At 51.7% G+C, this 19,106-nt stretch overlaps 1 protein-coding gene across 10 annotated transcripts in view; it reads left to right on the forward strand.

The window, feature by feature from the left end:
* Window positions 1–19,106, forward strand: part of atp8a1 (ATPase phospholipid transporting 8A1) — a 92,783-nt gene that overhangs the window by 20,703 nt on the left and 52,974 nt on the right. For all 10 annotated transcript variants that reach the window (XR_014117450.1, XR_014117451.1, XM_081698585.1 and 7 more), the window contains exons 2-14: window positions 756–870; window positions 6,233–6,332; window positions 7,724–7,822; window positions 9,909–9,954; window positions 10,063–10,103; window positions 12,376–12,449; window positions 13,500–13,569; window positions 13,699–13,826; window positions 14,448–14,559; window positions 15,111–15,276; window positions 18,137–18,264; window positions 18,700–18,777; window positions 18,919–19,007. Coding sequence is in view for 8 of the 10 variants with exons in the window: in XM_081698585.1 (XP_081554711.1) it covers window positions 756–870; window positions 6,233–6,332; window positions 7,724–7,822; window positions 9,909–9,954; window positions 10,063–10,103; window positions 12,376–12,449; window positions 13,500–13,569; window positions 13,699–13,826; window positions 14,448–14,559; window positions 15,111–15,276; window positions 18,137–18,264; window positions 18,700–18,777; window positions 18,919–19,007 (1,246 nt within the window). In the remaining 2 variants the exon portion in view is untranslated. The remainder of the gene's footprint in view (window positions 1–755; window positions 871–6,232; window positions 6,333–7,723; window positions 7,823–9,908; window positions 9,955–10,062; window positions 10,104–12,375; window positions 12,450–13,499; window positions 13,570–13,698; window positions 13,827–14,447; window positions 14,560–15,110; window positions 15,277–18,136; window positions 18,265–18,699; window positions 18,778–18,918; window positions 19,008–19,106) is intronic.

A 19,106-nucleotide genomic window follows, 5' to 3' on the forward strand; every position in this document is an offset into this window, starting at 1 on the left:
TGGGTGTAGCTGGGCATTATGAATGTCTCTTATTTTCACCAAATAAACTAAATAAGCTTTCAGTTTTTTCACCGAAACCAATGAAAGCGTTCGCAGGGCCAGGGTTAGGACAGGCCTGAGGGATATGAGTGTGTGTAATGGAGAAGATAAGAGACAGACAGAGAGACAGACTGACAGAGGGAGAGTCAAAGAAGATTATCTGCAGGAGAACCTGTTTTACAAGGGAACCAATTTTTGTCCTACGTGTGTGTTTCAGCACGTAACGTCACTTCCCGTTGTGTTGCCAGCAGATCAGCAGGGCCACGTCTTGGACTAGCTCCTTTCTTTACATTTTGATTGCTCTGTGCTAGGACCGCGGTAATGTCAGAAGGTAAGCTCCAGCAGCACAGTCATGGGTGCTGCAGCGTCCAGGCGCCAAACCCTTCCATGCTTGCGAGGTGTGTCTGCTGGGATGACAGCAGCACGGCTTGGTTTTGGTGGCCTGAGAGGCCAGTTCACAAATGCAACTCAAGCCAACAGCCCAGGAATGTCTTTTGAAGGCTTCCAGATACAGCTGATGTGAAATAATTAGCTCGCCAGCCTGAGCACAAACACCAACGTGTGGTTGCTTATTAAAATACTTCTGTAGCTCTCAGCTCCTCTGGCTTAACACAGCAAGCACGGCAGCTGGAGCAGAGGGAGGTCGTCACAACTTTTAGCCTTTGAACTTTGACACTCACCCTTCTCTTCCGCTCGCTCTCGCTCTATCGTTGCAGGGTATGAGAAGACAGAGGACCAGTCGGAGAAGACTTCTCTAGCTGACCAGGCGGATGCACGATTAATATTTATCAATCGGCCGCAGTTTATGAAGTTCTGCAGCAACCGTGTCAGGTGAGGCTGAGCGAGGCTGGCTGTTCGATGCCACAGCATCATCTCACTGAAAGCGTGGGAGGCGGTAATAGATTTCTCTTCTTAATTGTTTTTTTCCTCCTTGCTTTTAAGTAATAAAACAACCTTTACCTGGAATTTGATACCATGTACCATGTCAGAAATGCTTACAGAATGAGTTTTTTTTTTTTAAATATAACAGAAAGAAAAGAAAAGAAACTGAATATTTTTGGCAGATTTTGTGCGAGCTCTGTAGAGGTGCAGAGAAGTGCTGGTTTTGGATGTGTTACACACGGAGACTGTTGCCCAGAAACCCTGCCAGCGAGCAGCTCTCCCAGTGTCCTGTTTTAATCCCGGCATTACTGGTGCAGCCTACTAAGCAGTCTAAACCTGGCTCGTTGCAATCCTCCATCCCAATACAGGAGCGAGAAACTCGCTGGGCATTCCCACAAACCACGGCTCCGGAGGCCCCCTCGGGTTCGTTTGGAATCGCGGCCCTTGTTCATGCACGCAGGTGTGGCTTTGGGCTATTGTGTTCCCTCCTTTGAGGCCTGTTACCCTGCGCTGCATTTATTAGCGTGCAGGGCCTTTGATGTAGGAGATTCCCTGCTGCGAGGCTGGTTGAGGGCGAAGTGCCACCATGCCGGCCTGCCTCTGTGGCAGCGGGCGTGTTCCCGGAACATCACACGGCAGTCGCGCACAGGCACACTGCAGTGAGGACCACTACCGCCTGGCTCCTCGGAGAGGGGGAGGGAGAGGGAGAGAGAGAGAGGTGGACAGGAAAAGAGAATGGGGAGGAGAAGGAGGGAGGAAAGGGAGTGAACGCAGAGAGAGCGATGGTGGGGGAGGGCGAAGGAGAAACATGAGTTGGCCGTTGACAGTGCGGAGGAATTGTTGCAAAGTTGAGTCAACTGCAGTAACTCTGCATCTGTTAAATATGGGCACGGTGGCTGAGGGCAGATCTGTGGACGCATGGGCATGCATGTGCTTGCAGTGTGGCAGCTAAGAGCCGTTTCTGTCATTATGAGATTGTTTACTCACGAAGCCACCCCAGTGCACCCAATTCCACACTTAAGGGAGCAGCCAGAACATTTCAGGCAGGTTTCACCGCACACGTGTGTGGTGCACAAAACCTGCCACTGAAGGCAGGAAGCAGGAAAGCAATAATGGCTGCATTCCTTGATTTTCACTGTCTTGCCTCCTAAAGCACTAAAACACGCTTGCTAGCACACATAGAGACTGTTGCTCGGAAGTGTTTTTCATTTTCAGCTTTCTCTTCCTCTGCTGGGGTGGGGTGTGTGTGCATGTGGGTGTGCGTTTGTGAGGAGTCTTGCTCATGAAAAGTAGTGTCTCAGCCACTGTTGCACTGCACCAAGGAGCAGCAGCAGAGTCGTCCAGCCCACCTGCGATTCCCAGCTGTCTCTGCACCCAGCCGGGCACGAGCTGCCGCCTCCCAGGGCCCGCTGCCTATGATGGCCCTGCTGTGTGTGTGTGTGTGTGTGTGTGTGTGTGTGTGTGTGTGTGTATCCTTTCTGGTTTTGCTGACAGAGAACCGGGCTTTGAAGAGTGTGATCGCAGTGTGATTTTTCTTAGTCCTCTCAGCCAGGGTTTGAGTCCGGCATGAATAAGCTTCTTGCCAGCTGAAGTCTTATTTAATCCTGTACAGACTGGACGTGATCCTGCTTACATGTTTCCCAGACGCAGAGAACACTGCAGTTGTCTGAAAGTCTCTCATTCTGATTTCCCCTCCCTTTCTGTCTCTCTTCTCTCCTTCATCCACCCACTCCTCTTTCATCTTCCCTCTCTCTCTCTCTCTCTCTCTCTCTCTCCTCCGCCCCTCCCTCTGTGGGAGTAAAGCAGCAGCGTTATTAGGTCGGCTCAGGCTGAACACCTGTCAGGCCAGTTTAGTGTTGCCGTTTTCTGCTGCTTTGTGAGCAGTTTGTTTGCTTGCTTGCTTGCTTACTTGCTTTTTGGCACACACGCAGCCACTCAAATGAGTGGATAGCACAGATAGTGCTGTGATTTATTTGCGTCAGTATGATGGTTTGTGTGCACCGCGCGTGCGTTTGCATGTGTGTGCGGCTGGAGTCAGCTGGGAGGTCATCAGAATCGGATGCTTTGCATAGCCGTATGCTCCTCAGTCACGAACACACAGACATGCCCGAAACGCACAACTTTACTCCCGTACCGCACGTAGTATATGAACAAACTAGTGTAAAGTACCACATACGTGTCCCCCACAAGCCTAAAGAGACACGCACTCTCAAGATTATCCATCAGTGTCTTTTGCATGCACGTTTCAGGAGCAAACGTGTGTGCGCGCCACAGCTTTCTCTGCTTTAAATAATGTAGCGCTTGTAAATAAACCCCCACGGACGCGAAACGGCCAGCAAATAAGATAGCGGAGTCTTCCTCGTGAGTGATGAAGCAGAGTGCAGGAGTCCTTTTATAGGCAGCAATCCGCTAATGCTTTGCACTGCTTCAGCGAGTGTCGGCGCTTGCTGCGTTTATGACCCAACGCAGAGAGCTATCAGAGGAACACTGACGAAACAACCCGCTCCATGTGAAGGCCCAGAACGCTCCAGCCAGAGGCTGGGAAGGACGGATGAAAAGGGGGAGAGGCGGAGAAGGAGGCGGAGATTGGCTTGCCGTTCCTCCGTCCACGGCAGCGGGCGCACCGGGCAAGACGCGTCCGCCCATCAAACCCTGGACGGGTGCCAGAGAGAGGAGTTAGATCAGAGTAAGGCGAGCCCTTGCCAGAACCCCAGAACTTTCCATCTCGCGTTGTGCGTCTAATTGGCTACAGTGTGCCATTGTCTGATAGGGATCCGTGAAAGGCAAATCAGATGCATGTGAGCAGTTAGAAGGGGGCGATCACTTTTGATGGGTTGGTGGGGGTGGGGGTGCGGGTGTGTTTTGCTGTCTATAGACTTTTAAATTGTTTTGTGTGTTCTGTATACTTGTAAAGAGGTTTTTTTGATTGTAAATTGGAGTTTGCTCTGTCCTACAAAGAATAGCAAAGAGCATAAAACATCACTGTCATCAATAAATCTCCCTAATCAGAAACTAGCCTGAATCACCAGTGGCCTTCTGTAATCAGATTAGGTCATTTTAGGGACTTTATCAGTTATGAATTCCCAACCCAAGCAGCATCAGTAATTAAACCCGTGCCAGTAAAATGAGATGTTGACACAAATCAATTACTGTCATGACCGTGGTGTCACCTCCATGCTGCACTGAGGCCAGCCCAAGAACTCAAATGGGGGAGGTGATGAAGATGAGAAGATTTGGGGGTTAGGGTTTGGTAGTGTGGTTCACCCTCAGAGCAGTCAGACTTGTAAAAGGGTACTACCTTTTCCCACTGCTCTATAATAATTAATATTAACATATCTGGTTACAGACCCCAGACTGCAGCAAAGTTACATATAGTCAACTAATACTGGCATAATAAATATATGGCGGTGATTGTGTAAGAAGATATTCAAATTTGATCGTTTAACCATAATCGCAGTTTTACTGTGAGGGTTGAGAATATTTGGTCTTCACCAGCTGTGGGGCAATGAAGGTGTAGCAACATCCAACTGGTTCTCCAGGTTGTCTGTTTGTCTTGAGCGCAGTGGGGTTGTTTGTTTGTTTGTTTGTTTGTTTGTTTTTGTTTTTTCCTCTCTCAATCCCTTGCAATGTAATGTTCTCCCAGATAGCCTGTGATGTGCACCATAAAGACCAGGTCACAGGTCACTTCACTGAGTTCCTCCACACACCTCCATTTTGCAGCATCCCTGAGTTCATAACATCCCTTCAGCATGTGTGTCCTGCCTAGCCATCGCGTCTCACAGCAGTCAACTGGTAACCAGTGACTGAAAGCAAAGCTTTCCTTGGTGAATAATACAATAACCAGTACCTATGCTGCTCAGATTCGGACCAACACGTGTCATTTCCTTTTTGAGAAGTTTGACTGACCGTTTGTGAGCCCACGCACGCGCTCTGTCGTCACACAACTCGTGTCGTTCAGTGACAACCCATAGGAATGTATCGCTACAATCAGACTCTCAGAAATGTCCTCACCTCTAGATGTGTCGTGCATACCCGCTGATGAAAGTTTCAAGTTTGGTTTATTTGTCACATACATAGTCATACACAGTATAAGTCAATCTTGTCTCAAAATCTGTTGTAATTCCATGTGCAAAAAAACGCCAGATGGCTTTGTTGTAGCTGTTGCCTCATCTAGGGCCAGTGAACAGAACACGAAATCTGCCACAGAATCTTTGAGACGTCGTAATGTCTTATTCCATGCCACCGGTGCAGTCTGACATGGTCCAAAGAGAGAGGCTAACATTTTGGAACTGTGTGGGGTTTTCTAGATCTAGCTGGGAGCCACAGCAATCACACCCTCCTTCACACCTCGCCTTCAGAAGACGGCCTCCGGCTTCTTGCCGTCGGCTCACTTGCAACATAACTCGCCTCTGTCGCGCCAGCCAGATCCTTTTTGCCATGCAGTCAAATTATTCTAGTACACCTTAATTTTCTCTGCTCATACCACTCATACCTCATAAAGCGGGATCTCTTGCCAGGGCTGTAGCCGTCGAATGAAACCGCATTTCTTTCAGCTGACTGAATCGTTTGAAAAGCGTTCATTTTCATTTTGAATAACAACCAGTGGCCGTAGCGTAGATCACAAAACGTATCACCAGTAACAATCTCTGGTGGGCCATCTACAGTTGAGCAGAGGTCCATATATAACCGCAGGCCGGAAGTTTCCCGCCCCGGGCGTACAGAGTCGGGCGTTTATCACCGTAAAATGCCTGTGCTGCCTGCCTGTGCCCTAATGTGGGCATAAATTAGACGCCAGCCTGATGAAGATGCTGCCAAGCTAATGCCAACATAGTTCACTCCCGCACCACCCGCTCCATCTCTCTATACACGTGCACACACTCACTCACCCACTTGCTTGCGCGCTCCCTTTCTCGCGCTCTCTCTCTCTCTCTCTCTCTCCATCTCTCTCTCTTACTCTGTCTTGCCCCCCCCCCCCCCGATTTGGTACAGCTCCAATGCTAATCATGCTTCTCTTTATGCCTCCCCCCCCCCCCCCCCACTCTCCATTAGCGTTATTTACTTCCCTCGTCCTCTCTCCAGGCCTCTCCATTCTCCCCCTGGGTGGGGCGCAGACAGCAGAGCGGGGTTTGTTTTCAGCGGGGTCCGGCAGGGTTCACTCGACCTTGAATGACATTCAGGAGTGATCTGAAAGGGGTTTGCTGTTTTTGGGCGGAGACGGGCGGAGACGGGCGGGGTCCGGCGAGTAGCTGACCCCCCCGGTGGTAGGACTGCTGCGCCCTCACCCGCCTCTTTCTTCATTTTCCTTCCCCAGCACGGCAAAGTACAACGTCCTCACCTTCCTCCCGCGGTTCCTCTACTCGCAGTTCAGAAGAGCTGCCAACTCCTTCTTCCTCTTCATCGCCCTGCTCCAGGTAAGAGGCAGAGCCCCTGCTCCTGGCGGACGCCCAGCCGAGGGCGCGGCGTACGCGTCCGGAGGCATGAACCTGAGATCACCCCAGCAGTCGTTCTTGTCGTGGCTGTTTCCACTGTTTAAATTTGCATCGCAGTTTTATAAATACTCATTATGTCTTACTTTGAGATTCATGTGCTTTTTTTTTAGCTTATTGCTAGTCCCGTTTGCGCATGCATCAATAGGGCAGGTATGATCCCGCATTCTAATCAAACTGCAGCAACTGGTTGCTAAACAAATCATTTCAACACCAGAAAAATACATGCACATTAAAACATGAGCAATACAGAAGAACCGGTTGTGAATCCTGCGATGAGCAGAGAACCACTTAAAGCAGCCTCACATATGAGGTCTAATGAGCTACGCGCTTACTCTGACCTTCAGAGAGGGCGAGCCGAAAAAGAGGAGAAAGGGCTTTGAAGCGCAGGTGGCCTGTGTGTTTAACACCCAGCTGTCAGTGGGTACTAAGCGACCTTGGAGAGGGAGGGAGGGAGGGAGAGAAGAGTAGGTGCAGAAGCAGCCATACTGCAGGAAAGGCAGGACTTGCAGGCCTGCATCGTCCTACGTTGCTAAGGCCCCTTACACAAACCGCGATCGCAGACGAAGGGCCGTGCCGAATTCACCTCGCAGCCTGCCAGGTGTTTGGCTGCCCCACAGGGGGGAAGAGCCACTGCTGTGGTCCAGTGGTGATCCCTCCCGGCCCCCTCGGCCCAGGGCGATCCGAGGAAGCAGCGCGGGGATTGTGTTTCCTGCCGGCTATTGAATGGCTATAGCCAGGCGCATGGCGGGGTCGCACCCCGAACAGCCCGTCTTTCAGGGAGCGTTAGGGGCGCGCGTATCGGGGAGCGTTCGGGGTACACATCTCAAACGTCGCGGGCTGAATTAGGGGCGCGTTTCTCAGGTGCCTTATGATTGCAGTCGCATTCTCTGTTACAGGAGGGATTAGAGCAGGTGTAGCGGAAAGGTGCGTCTGGCGGTTCACAGACGTTCAGCTGAAATGTGAGGCAGCGGCCTGACCTCTGTCTCGCACACCCGCCTGTATGTCAGACAGATCACAAGCACGTGCGCGTGCACGCACACACACGCACAACTCCAGATGATGATGATGATGAAGGAAGGGAGCATCAGGTGTCTGTGCCTAAATATCTGAAATTCAGGCACCAGTCAGTTTTTCAGAGATATTCATGTTCATATGCATGTGAAATGCGCTCTGAATTGCTCTGAAGTAATTTGTGTTGTGGAATTAGTTTCCATCCTTGGTCTTCCCCGCGGGGGACAAGGGGCTCGTAATGTGTCACAGACTCCGACATCTCAAAGAACGCAAGTTTACGCACGCTGACCTGTGCGTTTCAGCAAATCCCGGACGTTTCTCCGACGGGCCGCTGGACGACGCTGGTTCCTCTGCTCTTCATCCTGGTGGTGGCGGCAGTGAAGGAGGTGATCGAGGACCTGGTGAGGAACCCCCCCCCCCCGCTCCCTTCAGAGCGGAACGCCCAGCACACGCCAGCGCGGCCCTGAGCTCACCTTACTGTGCATCCTTCTCGTGCTGCGGTTTCCCTGGATGGTTCTGAACAGTTCTGCCAGCTGAATGGGCTCTGGGGTGGGCTTCAGTTCCAGCAGGCACTCTCATTCTGTTCGTCCGTGTTTTGATCCAGATTTGAACGGAGGTGCCTGTGACGGGCCACGTGAAACGTGAAACGTGACTTGGCTGGAGTGTGATTATTTGATTATGGAAAATAAAATGGATTATGGATTATGTAAAATTCTAATATGTTCTAAAACGCAGGATGGAATTTCCTTAGGTTGATTGTGGTTTTGTTTGGTCTTGTTAGTACACAAGTGTAAAATGATGTACACAAGTGTAAAAGTATAGTTTAGGTTCAAAATATTTTTTAACAGAACCACTTTGAGTAGCCAGGATATTAGCAGAATTGATTTTTATTTTTAATCAATTACCTTTTTACGGTTATACGTTTTCGATTACTGAATGGCTTTAATTACAGAGTGAGGACCTGTGTTCTCTGCACTCCTGGGGCCTGTTGTTCCGTGCTTCAGATCTCCTGGTTTTGATGGTTTAATTTAATCGCAGCACTGCTTGGAGGAGTGTGTGTGAGTGTGTGTGTGAGTGTGTGTACAGCTCTGTCGCAAGAGGACACTCCAGGAAGTCCAGGGCTTTTGTGCCCTTTTGTACTTGTTTGCTATTTTTAACCTCATTAGTATGGTAAATTTACATAGTGTAATGTGCATCTGGTGTCATTTGCATAGAGAAGGTGCATTGTCTATTTTGGGATGGTGCGAACAACCCGGCAGGGTCCGCGGCTCGTGCTGTGACCCCAAGAGCCGCTCTGGTCTGGACCTCGCCGGACGGCTGGCCGCTCGCTCTGCTCCCCGTCCTGTGGTCAGACTGGCCATCCTTGCGTTCCTCAGTCTCCTCTGTTCACGGAGGCAGGGTGTGGAAGGCCTACAAGGTCAAGTCCCCTCCCCCTGCCTGTCTGGATGTTGGGGAATACCGCCTCGGCTTAATCATTTTCATCACTTCCAGGTCACACTGCTGTGATTAGCTGTGGTGTAGAAATGCTCGCAAGTAGGAATGAGCGTTTGATCATGTTCGTGTCATTTGTGTCTGACCTAATGTCCCATTTTCTTGGAGTTGTGTGGGGCTGGGCAGCGGAGACAGAGAGGGAAGGACGAGAGAAAAAGAACATTGTGAAGGCAGAGGGACAAAACAGGAGAGAGGGAAGAAGGGAGAAGGAAAAGAGAGAGAGGGAGTGGCCTCTAGAAGATGGGTGTGCGTGAGGGTGTGTATCTGTCTGTCTCTGGGGGGGCTCTTATTCTGTAAATGCTGAGGTCAGAGAGGGAGTGGCCTCTAGAAGATGGGTGTGTGTGAGGGTGTGTATCTGTCTGTCTCTGGGGGGGGCTCTTATTCTGTAAAAGCTGAGGTCAGAGAGGGAGTGGCCTCTAGAAGATGGGTGTGTTTGAAGGTGTGTATCTGTCTGTCTCTGGGGGGGGGCTCTTATTCTGTAAACACTGAGGTCAGAGAGGGAGTGGGAGAGAGATGCTCTCAGCCAACACCCCCCCCCCCTACACACACACACACACTCCAACCAACCCCCCCCCCCCCCCCCCGAAGGTTCTGCCCTGATCCTTCTGCTTTCCCTGATCTCATTACTGGCTTTTCATCTCTCTGCTTCATCCTAAATCAAAACCTACTCCTGCCCTTCCCTGACCAGTGTGTCCATGGAAGTGAATGAGTGAGTAAATGAAGGGTCCCTGTTCAAGTGGAAGAGCACAGGCTGTACAGGGCCATGAAGAACAGAGAGGTGAACTAAGCACACCCAGAACAGCCTGCCCTTCGTGCCTGTCTCACTCACTGTCTGTCTGTCTCTTTTGACTGTCTCGCTTATCTGTCATGTCCTCTTCTCTCTTTTTTCCTCGCTCTCTCTCTGGTGTGGTTTTGTGTGTGTGTGTGTTTGGTAATAACTCAGCGTTAAATACTCAGTGATGAATGCTCAGTGTATTGTTCCTGTCTTGTTTTCAGAAACGTCACAAAGCAGACAGTGTTGTCAACAAGAAAGAGACGCAAGGTACTTTGTTTTAGCCTCGCTGAGTTTTCTGACCTGTTTGTTGTTAGAGTGGAATACGAAACTAAAGTCCGTGAAACTAACCCTCTGTCCTCTCTCCCCCCTCTTCAGTGCTGAGAAACGGAGCCTGGGAGATTGTTCACTGGGAGAAGGTATTGTGTCTCCGCAGATGGATTCCATCTTCCAAGCAGCCCTTTACTAAATAAGCAATGATGGAGGGAGCGAGAGGAAGAAAGAGAGAGAAAGTCTCTCTCTCTCTCTCTCCTCTCTCTCTCTCTCTCTCTCTCTCTGTCTATTACAGTGGTTGAAGATTTACTGTAGTAATGCCTCCCTCACACATGGAGCAAGGAATGTATTCTCCCTCTGTTATTCTCTCTCTCTCTCTCTCTCACTCTCCCCTCCCCCACCGATCTTTCTGGTCGCAGGCCTGTGTCAGGGCCAAGGCTTGAAATGCAGGTTGCCAGAGAGATCATGATGCATCTGGACACGCAGCAGCTTCCTGCCCTTTCCCGAAGAGCGGCGTAATTAGTGCGCCACAAATGCGGCGCGTGAAATAATCCAGAGTGTAAAAAGAGAAGGCCAACGTGATGGTTATTAGCCATCGTTGTAGCTGACATTACCGTCGAGGTGGACCTGCCCACAGTCGGCATCCACGCCGTCATGAATTTTGCAGCAAAGCCGTTCTGCGCTGCATGGGAGTGAAACGGGTCCGTTTCCCAGCTGCTCGCAGGCGTACTCTTGATGTCCCGCGTTTTTGATTTCGCCAGGACTGAGCGTCGCCGCTATTTACATCTCGAGCCCGGCTCGGCTCAGGGAGGGTGGCGCAGGGGCGCGCGGGCGCGCAACAGAGCCCTAAAGGACCACATCGTGGGCTAGTTGATCCCATTCCCCCAACCCAAGCTGGGCTTTGTTCATGTTCTGCATAGAAACGTAGAATTATTGGCTGTCTTTATTCTGTTTTTAATACGGAGAGAGGGAGAGGGGGAGAGACTGAAACGGAGAGAAAGAATGACATTACCTCTGCAGTTTGATGGCCCAAGTATCGATATTCAAGCTGTGGTGTGCGTATTCTGCTCTGCAGGGCTGGTCCTCTCAGTGCGTATCGCTCCGTCGGACCCCAGGGCAAAACGCTGTATTGTGAGAGGTGAACAATGTGGCCTCGTAGCCTTCTCTCAACAGCTGATTTAAAGCTGTTCTCTTCGATTTAAAGCTGCCCTCTGTTGGATTCAGACCCCCAGTGGCACGTCACACTCTCCCTCCCCCTTCCTGCAGTGCTTGAACGGGATGGCTAGGAATTCCCGTCTGAGGAAATGTGTCTCTGAAAAATGTGCCACTCTCACTGGTCCCCTCTCACTGGTCAGCGCCAATCTCTGAGGTCTGCAGCCGCACATGAAATGTGACCCCGGGCTCCTGTCCGACCTCGCAGCGCTTCCCGTGATTTCCCATCATTTCCGTTTTCTTTTCCTCACACTGTCCGATTGCAGGCATTTGCTCCCCGGCAGTTCGATGCAACCCTGCGTTAATGAGTCTCTGTCTTACAGGTAGAGGTGGGGGACATAGTCAAAGTAAGCGCCAAAGGCTACATCCCCACCGACGCCGTTCTGCTGTGCTCCAGGTAGACACGTAGCCCACGCTGTGGCCGCTCCGAGCCGAGCGCTGCCTGCCCAAACGCTCTTCTCTCCGCCTCGCGCGCGAGCGCATACACATGTGCATACTCCCTCCCCACGATAGGAAGTGAGGCGTGCTTAAAGGCATTTAGGGCGAAAAGCTCGAAATATAAAGAAAAACGTGTACGGTCGTAATAGTCCTCTGAGGTGGGGGAGTAGTTATGGGTCGAAAAAACAGAAAAGGAACAGAACTGAGGTTGAATATTGATATAGCTAAAGGTTTGAAGCCTTACTTCCTGTTTGAAGCCTTACTCCCTGTTTGAAGCCTTACTTCCTTCTGAGGCAGAACCCGCTACTGGTTAATGTTCTCAGGATGTGTCTGTGTTTTGTGTGTCTTCTTTTCTTTCTCAAAATCCATTTGCTTCCCAGGTCTAAATCTGGCAGGGTGACCATTCCCACAAGCTCCCGTGCGCTAATGGGCCCTCGCTGCTGTACCAGCGATCTAACAGCCCTCTTCCCTTGAAGGGCTCTGGGCTGGTTTGGCCTGGCGCAGATGGCTTCTAAGTACTGAGCATGAAGTTTAGCATTGTTTTTTCTTTCCCTGTAGAAATTAAATTTGTGTGTGTGTGTGTGTGTGTGTGTGTGTGTGTGTGTGTGTGTGTGTGTGTGTGTGTGTGCGCTCCCTGTTTGCGTCTCTGTGCTCTTTCCCCTATTGTCTGTGGGGGTTTTTTTTCCCCTCATCATTTCCACCAACTGCCCTCCCTTCATCCTACCTTCCGTATCGGGGTTCGATCGCCCGCCGGGACTGCTGGGTAAGGTGGCAGTAGGGGAGGTCGTCCGAGCCTCCAACGGAGACCACCTCCCGGCTGACCTCATCATCCTGTCGTCCAGGTCAGGAGCAGTACTGGTCTGCGGGTGGGGGGGGGAGGCGGGGCGAGGGGCGGGGCTAAGAAGGATGCAGGTGGAGGGATGCTCTTTTGGTAGGATTTTCTCTTTTGGTCTTTTGTTTCTGCTCCCGTGCTCCCTCGTGTTAACACTTAGCTTAGCAGGAGATCAACACTCACACTCACTAACATACCTGTTGCTACCTGTTGCTACCAGCTCATAAAATTCAGATTAAATCTAAACCCAAAATAAATGTAAAAAAAATAAACAAATAAACTCCCTTAATCTTAATATTATTTAGTAGTGTTACACTAGGCCAGTGTTGTCTTTATTTAGTCAGTCTGTTTGTACAGCTGAAGTGATTCTAATGGCATCCATGCTACAGTGCTCTCTGACTGCATCATAGACACTCGATACGGCCCAGCGAGGCGCTCACGTCGGACACGTTTTTGTTTTTGTTTTTCCAGCATGCGCAGGCTTGCGGCTCAAGTGACGTGACTTAACACTGTCGTAATTCCGCAAGCACCGTGCAAGTTTTATGAAGGACACCTTTCATGACATACTGAGAAAAGTGTTTTTAGAAACAAAAGTATCCAATGAGATTAACGCTCACGGTACCGGTCTCCTCCGAGCAGAGGACGTTATCAATTGACAAAGGTTATTTCGGCAGGAGTTGATATCACAGGACAGCTGGGATTCTGTCGTCGTCGTCCTCCGTCTGTGTGTGCCGCTCCTCCACTGCATGTCAGGATGTGAGAACAGCTCAATCCAAGACCTGAAGATAAACAAAGATGTCCGCACCATTCCATTTTTGAGAGTCTGTTGGCTCCAGGAGGTGCGGGTCGCCACGGAAATGCGCATTTATGGCCATCCAGCAGAAAAGGCCGTCTTTGACTGTTGGGCTTGCATGAAGCTGTTCTCACTCCAGTGAAACCTAGAGGCATTTTCTTATAATCTAGATCAATGCTGTGATAAATCCTACAAGATTTTGGTTGGTAATATATTGTAGTGAAGTTGAAACGTGCTATATAATTTATATCATTTGCTCCACTGCAGTGAACCTCAAGGAATGTGCTACATAGAAACCTCAAACCTAGATGGCGAAACCAATCTAAAAATCAGACAAGTGAGTATCTTTTTGCTTGCTGTTGTTGTTGTTTTTTTTGCTAAACGCCATCTAGCTTTTGCTCAATTTATCTACGGCACTGTGGTGTGACCTGCCACACACACATTGTAAAATGTCCGTTGTTCTTAGGGTCTGCAGATCACCGCGGAGATAAAAGACATTGAGAGTCTGATGCGGCTGTCAGGCCGGATGGAGTGCGAGAGCCCCAACAGACACCTGTACGAGTTTGTGGGCAACATCCGGCTTGACGGACACAGGTGAGAGAGGGAGGGGACTGATGCAGGGGGGTGGCAGGTGTTGGCGGGGGACGCGTTGAGGCGCGGGTGGGCGTGTGGGGTCACGTGATAGGAGAGGAGAATGACAGTGAGTGAAGGGGCAGGTGAGAGAAAGTGGCATTCACGCAGCCAAGCAGCTGTGCTAAGGAGCATAGATTCATCCAAGCAGGGTGAAATGGGCGTAGAAGTTTCCGGCAGCAACATTTGGTCCAGCCACACGTCTTGTGGCAGATTCCAGCATTATATTCATATCTGTGTCTACTGAAGAGCACTGCCTTCACAGTAACTTCTCTGCATGTTATGTTTCTATGTTCGGTAGCGTGCATGTACAGTAGCTTCTGCAATGTTCAGTATCGTTTTTTTGAATTATTATTATTTTATTAATTTTTTTAGCCAATCCGGTGCTATGAACGGGCCCGTATGAAAACATGTTCGGTATCATTTGAGCGACTCTGAGTCGCGCCTCGTCTTCCCTCCCTACGGTGCCGGAGTTCTTCACTGCTGTCCAGTGCAGGCCAGGGGGCCGAGCTTTAGTTTGGTTTGCCGTGCGGTCCTGTTGAAGTGTTGCAGCCATTCAGGCTTGCCGTGTGTGTCTTACCCCAGCACGGTGCCCCTGGGCCCTGACCAGATCCTGCTGAGGGGGGCGCAGCTGAGGAACACACAGTGGGTGCATGGCATCGTGGTCTACACAGGTCACGACACCAAGCTCATGCAGGTGAGCAGGCGGCCGAGCCCCCAACCCCTCCCCGCGCCCCACAGCCCAGAAGAGCTCGGTGGAGGGGCAAGACTCTGGCTGAAGATCTCCTGTGGTCCCTCATCCTCTCCTCAATATGCACAGTCTTAGTTCTTAGTTCTCAGTCCTTCATCACTAGTCAGCCGTGACGTCTTGTTAAAAGTTACAAATGCGTTTTCAGTTTTATGGAGCTGGCAGTTTTCAGCGTAACTCTGGTCTAACGACCAGGTCAGTCAGTCATCTGTCTCTTGGCGTGGGTCTTTAATATGTTTGGCCTCATTTACATGTCGATTTTGTGCACAGGTGAATTTACGACAGTGGTAAAGCAAATTATCGCCACGGTAACACTGAGTCGGAGTTTTGAAAAGGGAAGTTGTCACACATTTTTCAGTGTGTCTGAATTAAAGGCCGCAGCGTTGCCGCAGCCGTACCTACCGAAGTGCGGCATGAGCGTAGGCTCACGGAGGGGGCGGGCGCGCGTGCCAAGCTAACGCGGCCATCGCCACACGCCTCTGCGTCTCCGTCTTCCACAGAACTCCACACGGCCGCCGCTCAAGCTGTCCAACGTGGAGCGCATCACCAACTTTCAGATCCTGGTGCTGTTCGGCTGCCTGCTGGCCATCTCGCTGGTCTGCTCCATCGGCCAGACCATCTGGAAGTACCAGTGCGGCGACGACGCCTGGTACATGGACCTCAACTGTAAGAGCCCTGCCGAGGAGGCCCCACCCCCCTTTCACCCTGTACCGCCCACCTGCCTCTGTCTGCTTTGGTCATTCGTTAATTTATTCATTTATCGATCTGCATCAGTGTTTCTTTTGCATTGGCTCTATGTAAACAAATATGCATTGCAACACAAGTGAACACTTGTCTGTTTAAAACAAAAAGGGGAAAAGCAGTGCATTTCCCTGTAAAATAAGCATCTGTTGACATGCATAGACATGATTTGGATGTGGAAATGGTTGAGTATCGCAACGCTGCTTACATTTTTGTTCCCTGTTTCCTTTCTAACGTTCTGTTTCGGTTTCTTTTGTTTTTCTTTGTTGTTGTCGTGTTTTTTTTTTTGTTTGTTTGTTTGTTTGTTTTTTTGTTTTTAACAGCTCCAGGTAACAACCATTTAAAAGCCTTGGCCATGTGTGACTCAGCCCTCCATTCTAACCCCTAGCAGAGGCTCAGGCCTTGCTGAGCTGTGTCAGACCGTGCGCACTTGCCTCTACCCTGTGGGGGGCGGGCGGTGGAGGACAGCTTGACACAGGGATCCACTCCTAGGTTTTTTCCCCCCTCCAGCTCTGTGACTGTGTAGCCCCTCCGAGTGCCTGATCTGAACCATGTGTGTCTCTGCCCTCACCCCCCCGTGCCTCCATCACAGGGGACGCGTTACGCTCTTTGCCAGCACCCGTGGCCCCGGTCCCCTGCCCAAGCTTCCGACAAACCAGGGAGCAACAGACGCTTGCTGTCTCTTTCTCTTTCTCTATCGCTCTCTTTCCCTGTCCATCTAGCGTGCTCTCTCTCTCTCTCTCGCTTTCCATTTCTCTCTCTCTCTCTCTCTCTCTCTCTCTCTCTCTCTCTCGTTCTCGGTCTCACAAAAGAACGCGCGCATGCGCGCGCACCCGGCTGAGGAGCCTGAGGGATGGATGGTGACATTTCCTAATTGCCTTGCACCCCTCTTCCTCCTCCTCCTCCTCCTCCTCCTGTTGCTTCAGTGACTCTGCGCTCTGCCACCCTTGGTTTTGTCACTGCTGACAGCTCAGGAGAAAACACTCCCCATAGCCCACAGCTCAAACCGGGGACGCTATTGTTCAAAGGGCTGCCAGCTGCTTCGAACGGCCGTCGGCTGTTGGCCTTGTTTGGTTTTTTTTTGTTTGGTGAGGGATCGGTCCCGAGAAGCCACTGGCACGGACAGCGAGCGTCTACGCAGGGCACACGCCACGGGCCTCTCACCAAGTGATTAACGCGTCCCCACAGCCATTTCTCTTTATCCCTCTGGGTCCGTACACAGACAGTCACTTCTGTCCAAATCGTTTCTGGCTCGTTTTGTGATCTCCGCTGTTCCCTGCTCACGGGGGCGCCAGGTTCCCGAGCACCAGACCTGTCGCTCCGCCCTGCGTTCAAGCTCAATAGCCCAGGAGGTGACGCAGAGATGGGAAGCCACGACCCCCGCGGGCAGGAACGCCGAAGTCATAATCCGGCCCTCCGTTGTAGAGATCGACTGTGTCCGTCTGAAGGAGAGCGACTCGGTCTTCTGCTGTTCTTTTCATTTCCATCTGCCAGAGGAAAAAGAAAGGGGAGACACTGATCCGTCCCGCTGACAGATCACCAGCAGCAGCTCAAAAACAAACACTCCAAACCTTTCGTGTGTTAATTACTGCGGGGAGAGAATACACCGTTGAGGTACATGGCCTCTTTGGTTTGAGTGGAGAGGAGACTCCACCTCCCCACCATCGGCCACCATGCGTCCCAGCATGCACAAAGGCCCAGCTGTCTCTTGTTGCGGCCCGCAAAAACAGGGCCAGGCTCGCACCATGGACACCGGTGGGGGGGTGGTGTCTGGAGAACCGATGACCCCCTTCCCCCCATGCTGGCTGTCCCGTGCGCAGGCACGACCGTCCAGGGCCGTCCGCACCGCGGGGCTCCTGGTTGGTGGAGTCGACAGGGCTGCAGCTCTGGAACTGCTGTGCGTCTCCTACAATGATGCTGACGCTGCTGGACTTGCGCTGAGGAGTGCGTGTGCTTCTAACCTCGTGCACGTGGGTTTGTGACGTACGCGTTGTATGCTGTGGTTGATCCTGGTGTGTATTACTAAAAGACTCACCGTAGAAAAGACAAAAGTGCAATATATTTTATTATAGCATGCGGACACTCCATAGTTCAACCTGCATAATGCTATATATGGTCATATAAATTGTTAAATATGATTCCACCCTATGGAGTGTCCAGTCTGCTGAAATGAAAAGGTCACCCCTCTCTTTTGGGCCCTCTCGTAGAGGGGAACATGCTTTGGGCCGTGACTCCTCCCTTGGCACATCTGACTCCATCTTTTACTCCTTCCACCACTGGCAGTCATCCCACCCCCCCCCCCCCATGCCCGGAGTTGGTTGCCGTAGCAGCAGTCTCCGTCCCCGCCTCCCTCGCGCCCCGGCGCGAGGAAGGGTTCCTCCTCCGGGGGATGGGGTCAAACTGAACGCACGCGCAGTGGGCGGGGCACGCTCATCACGCTCCCCACCGCCACCCCAAAACCCCTTCCGTTATCTGGAACTCGCCTGCAAGGCCGCTGCTACAGCGCGACCGGCTCCGCCGGGATGCGGGACCGCCGCTCGGCTGGGTCGCGGCTGGAGGCTGACGGGAGAGGTGGGGGTGGGAGAGACGTGTCATCGTGTCAGCGCTTGCACGACGCTCCACGTCGTGGAAACGCGGCCCGTTAGGTTTGGGTGAGCTTCTGGCATCGGTGCTTCACACTCACACCTCCCCCCCCCCCACGTTACACGTGACCACCTGTACTGACTGGACTCTTCCTCATTGCCCCCCCCCTGGACTCGACGGCTCCCTCCCATGGCTGCGGCAGACGGCGGCGCCGCCAACTTTGGACTGAACTTCCTCACCTTCATCATCCTCTTCAACAACTTGATCCCCATCAGTCTGCTGGTCACACTGGAAGTAATCAAGTTCATTCAGGCCTTCTTCATCAACTGGGTGAGTTTGCCGCCAACCACCAGCTGCCCTCGCTCCCATAATGCTGTTCACTAGCGCACCCGTGCCCGCATGTCCGGACATGTGCTCGTAACTCAATTGCTGACATGTCTGAACAGCCTGTGTGGGTTGGTGGAAGTTCCCACCCCTGTGAGAGCTTTGCCCCAGGTCTGCGCCACCCTGCCTCCGAGCCACCCGCCTCGCAGTCACCCTCGGCAACAGGGCAGTAACCTCCACTTATGGAGTGCTTCCTGTGTGCTTCACACCTCTCTCATCTAGTTAACCCACTTAAAGACACCAAGGGTAAGGCCCCGGGACAGTTTTTAGGGTTTAGGGTCGCCCCTTCTAGCTACTCTGATCAGGAGGCTGGGTATGGGGTCAGGGATGGTCTGCCAGCCGCTGGTCCTGAGTCTGGTCCTGTCTGTTTACCCGTTACAGGACACGGACATGCTGTACGAAGCCACCAACACTCCTGCCATGGCCCGGACGTCCAACCTGAACGAGGAACTGGGTCAGGTATCGCGCACACTCGCGTCCTGCACAACGTAAATGCATGATGCACCCTGACCTCTGAAGACTAGGTCAGGCGTCCTGAGGTGTCAGAGGACCTCGTCCAGGTGTTTGGGGCTGATGTTTGTTCCCTTCACTTGGCTGCAGGTGAAGTACATTTTTTCCGACAAGACTGGAACACTGACGTGCAACGTGATGCAGTTTAAGAAGTGCACCATCGCTGGCGTGGCCTATGGGTGAGATTCCTTCCATCTCTCCCTCTCTCTCATTTCTTGTCTTGCACTCAGTTGTGCATGCAGACACATGAGCAGGCATGCACACGTACTCATGCACGC

This window comes from Electrophorus electricus, chromosome 16, assembly GCF_041902795.1.
Source record: "Electrophorus electricus isolate QZ-2024a chromosome 16, ASM4190279v1, whole genome shotgun sequence".
Taxonomy (NCBI): domain Eukaryota; kingdom Metazoa; phylum Chordata; class Actinopteri; order Gymnotiformes; family Gymnotidae; genus Electrophorus; species Electrophorus electricus.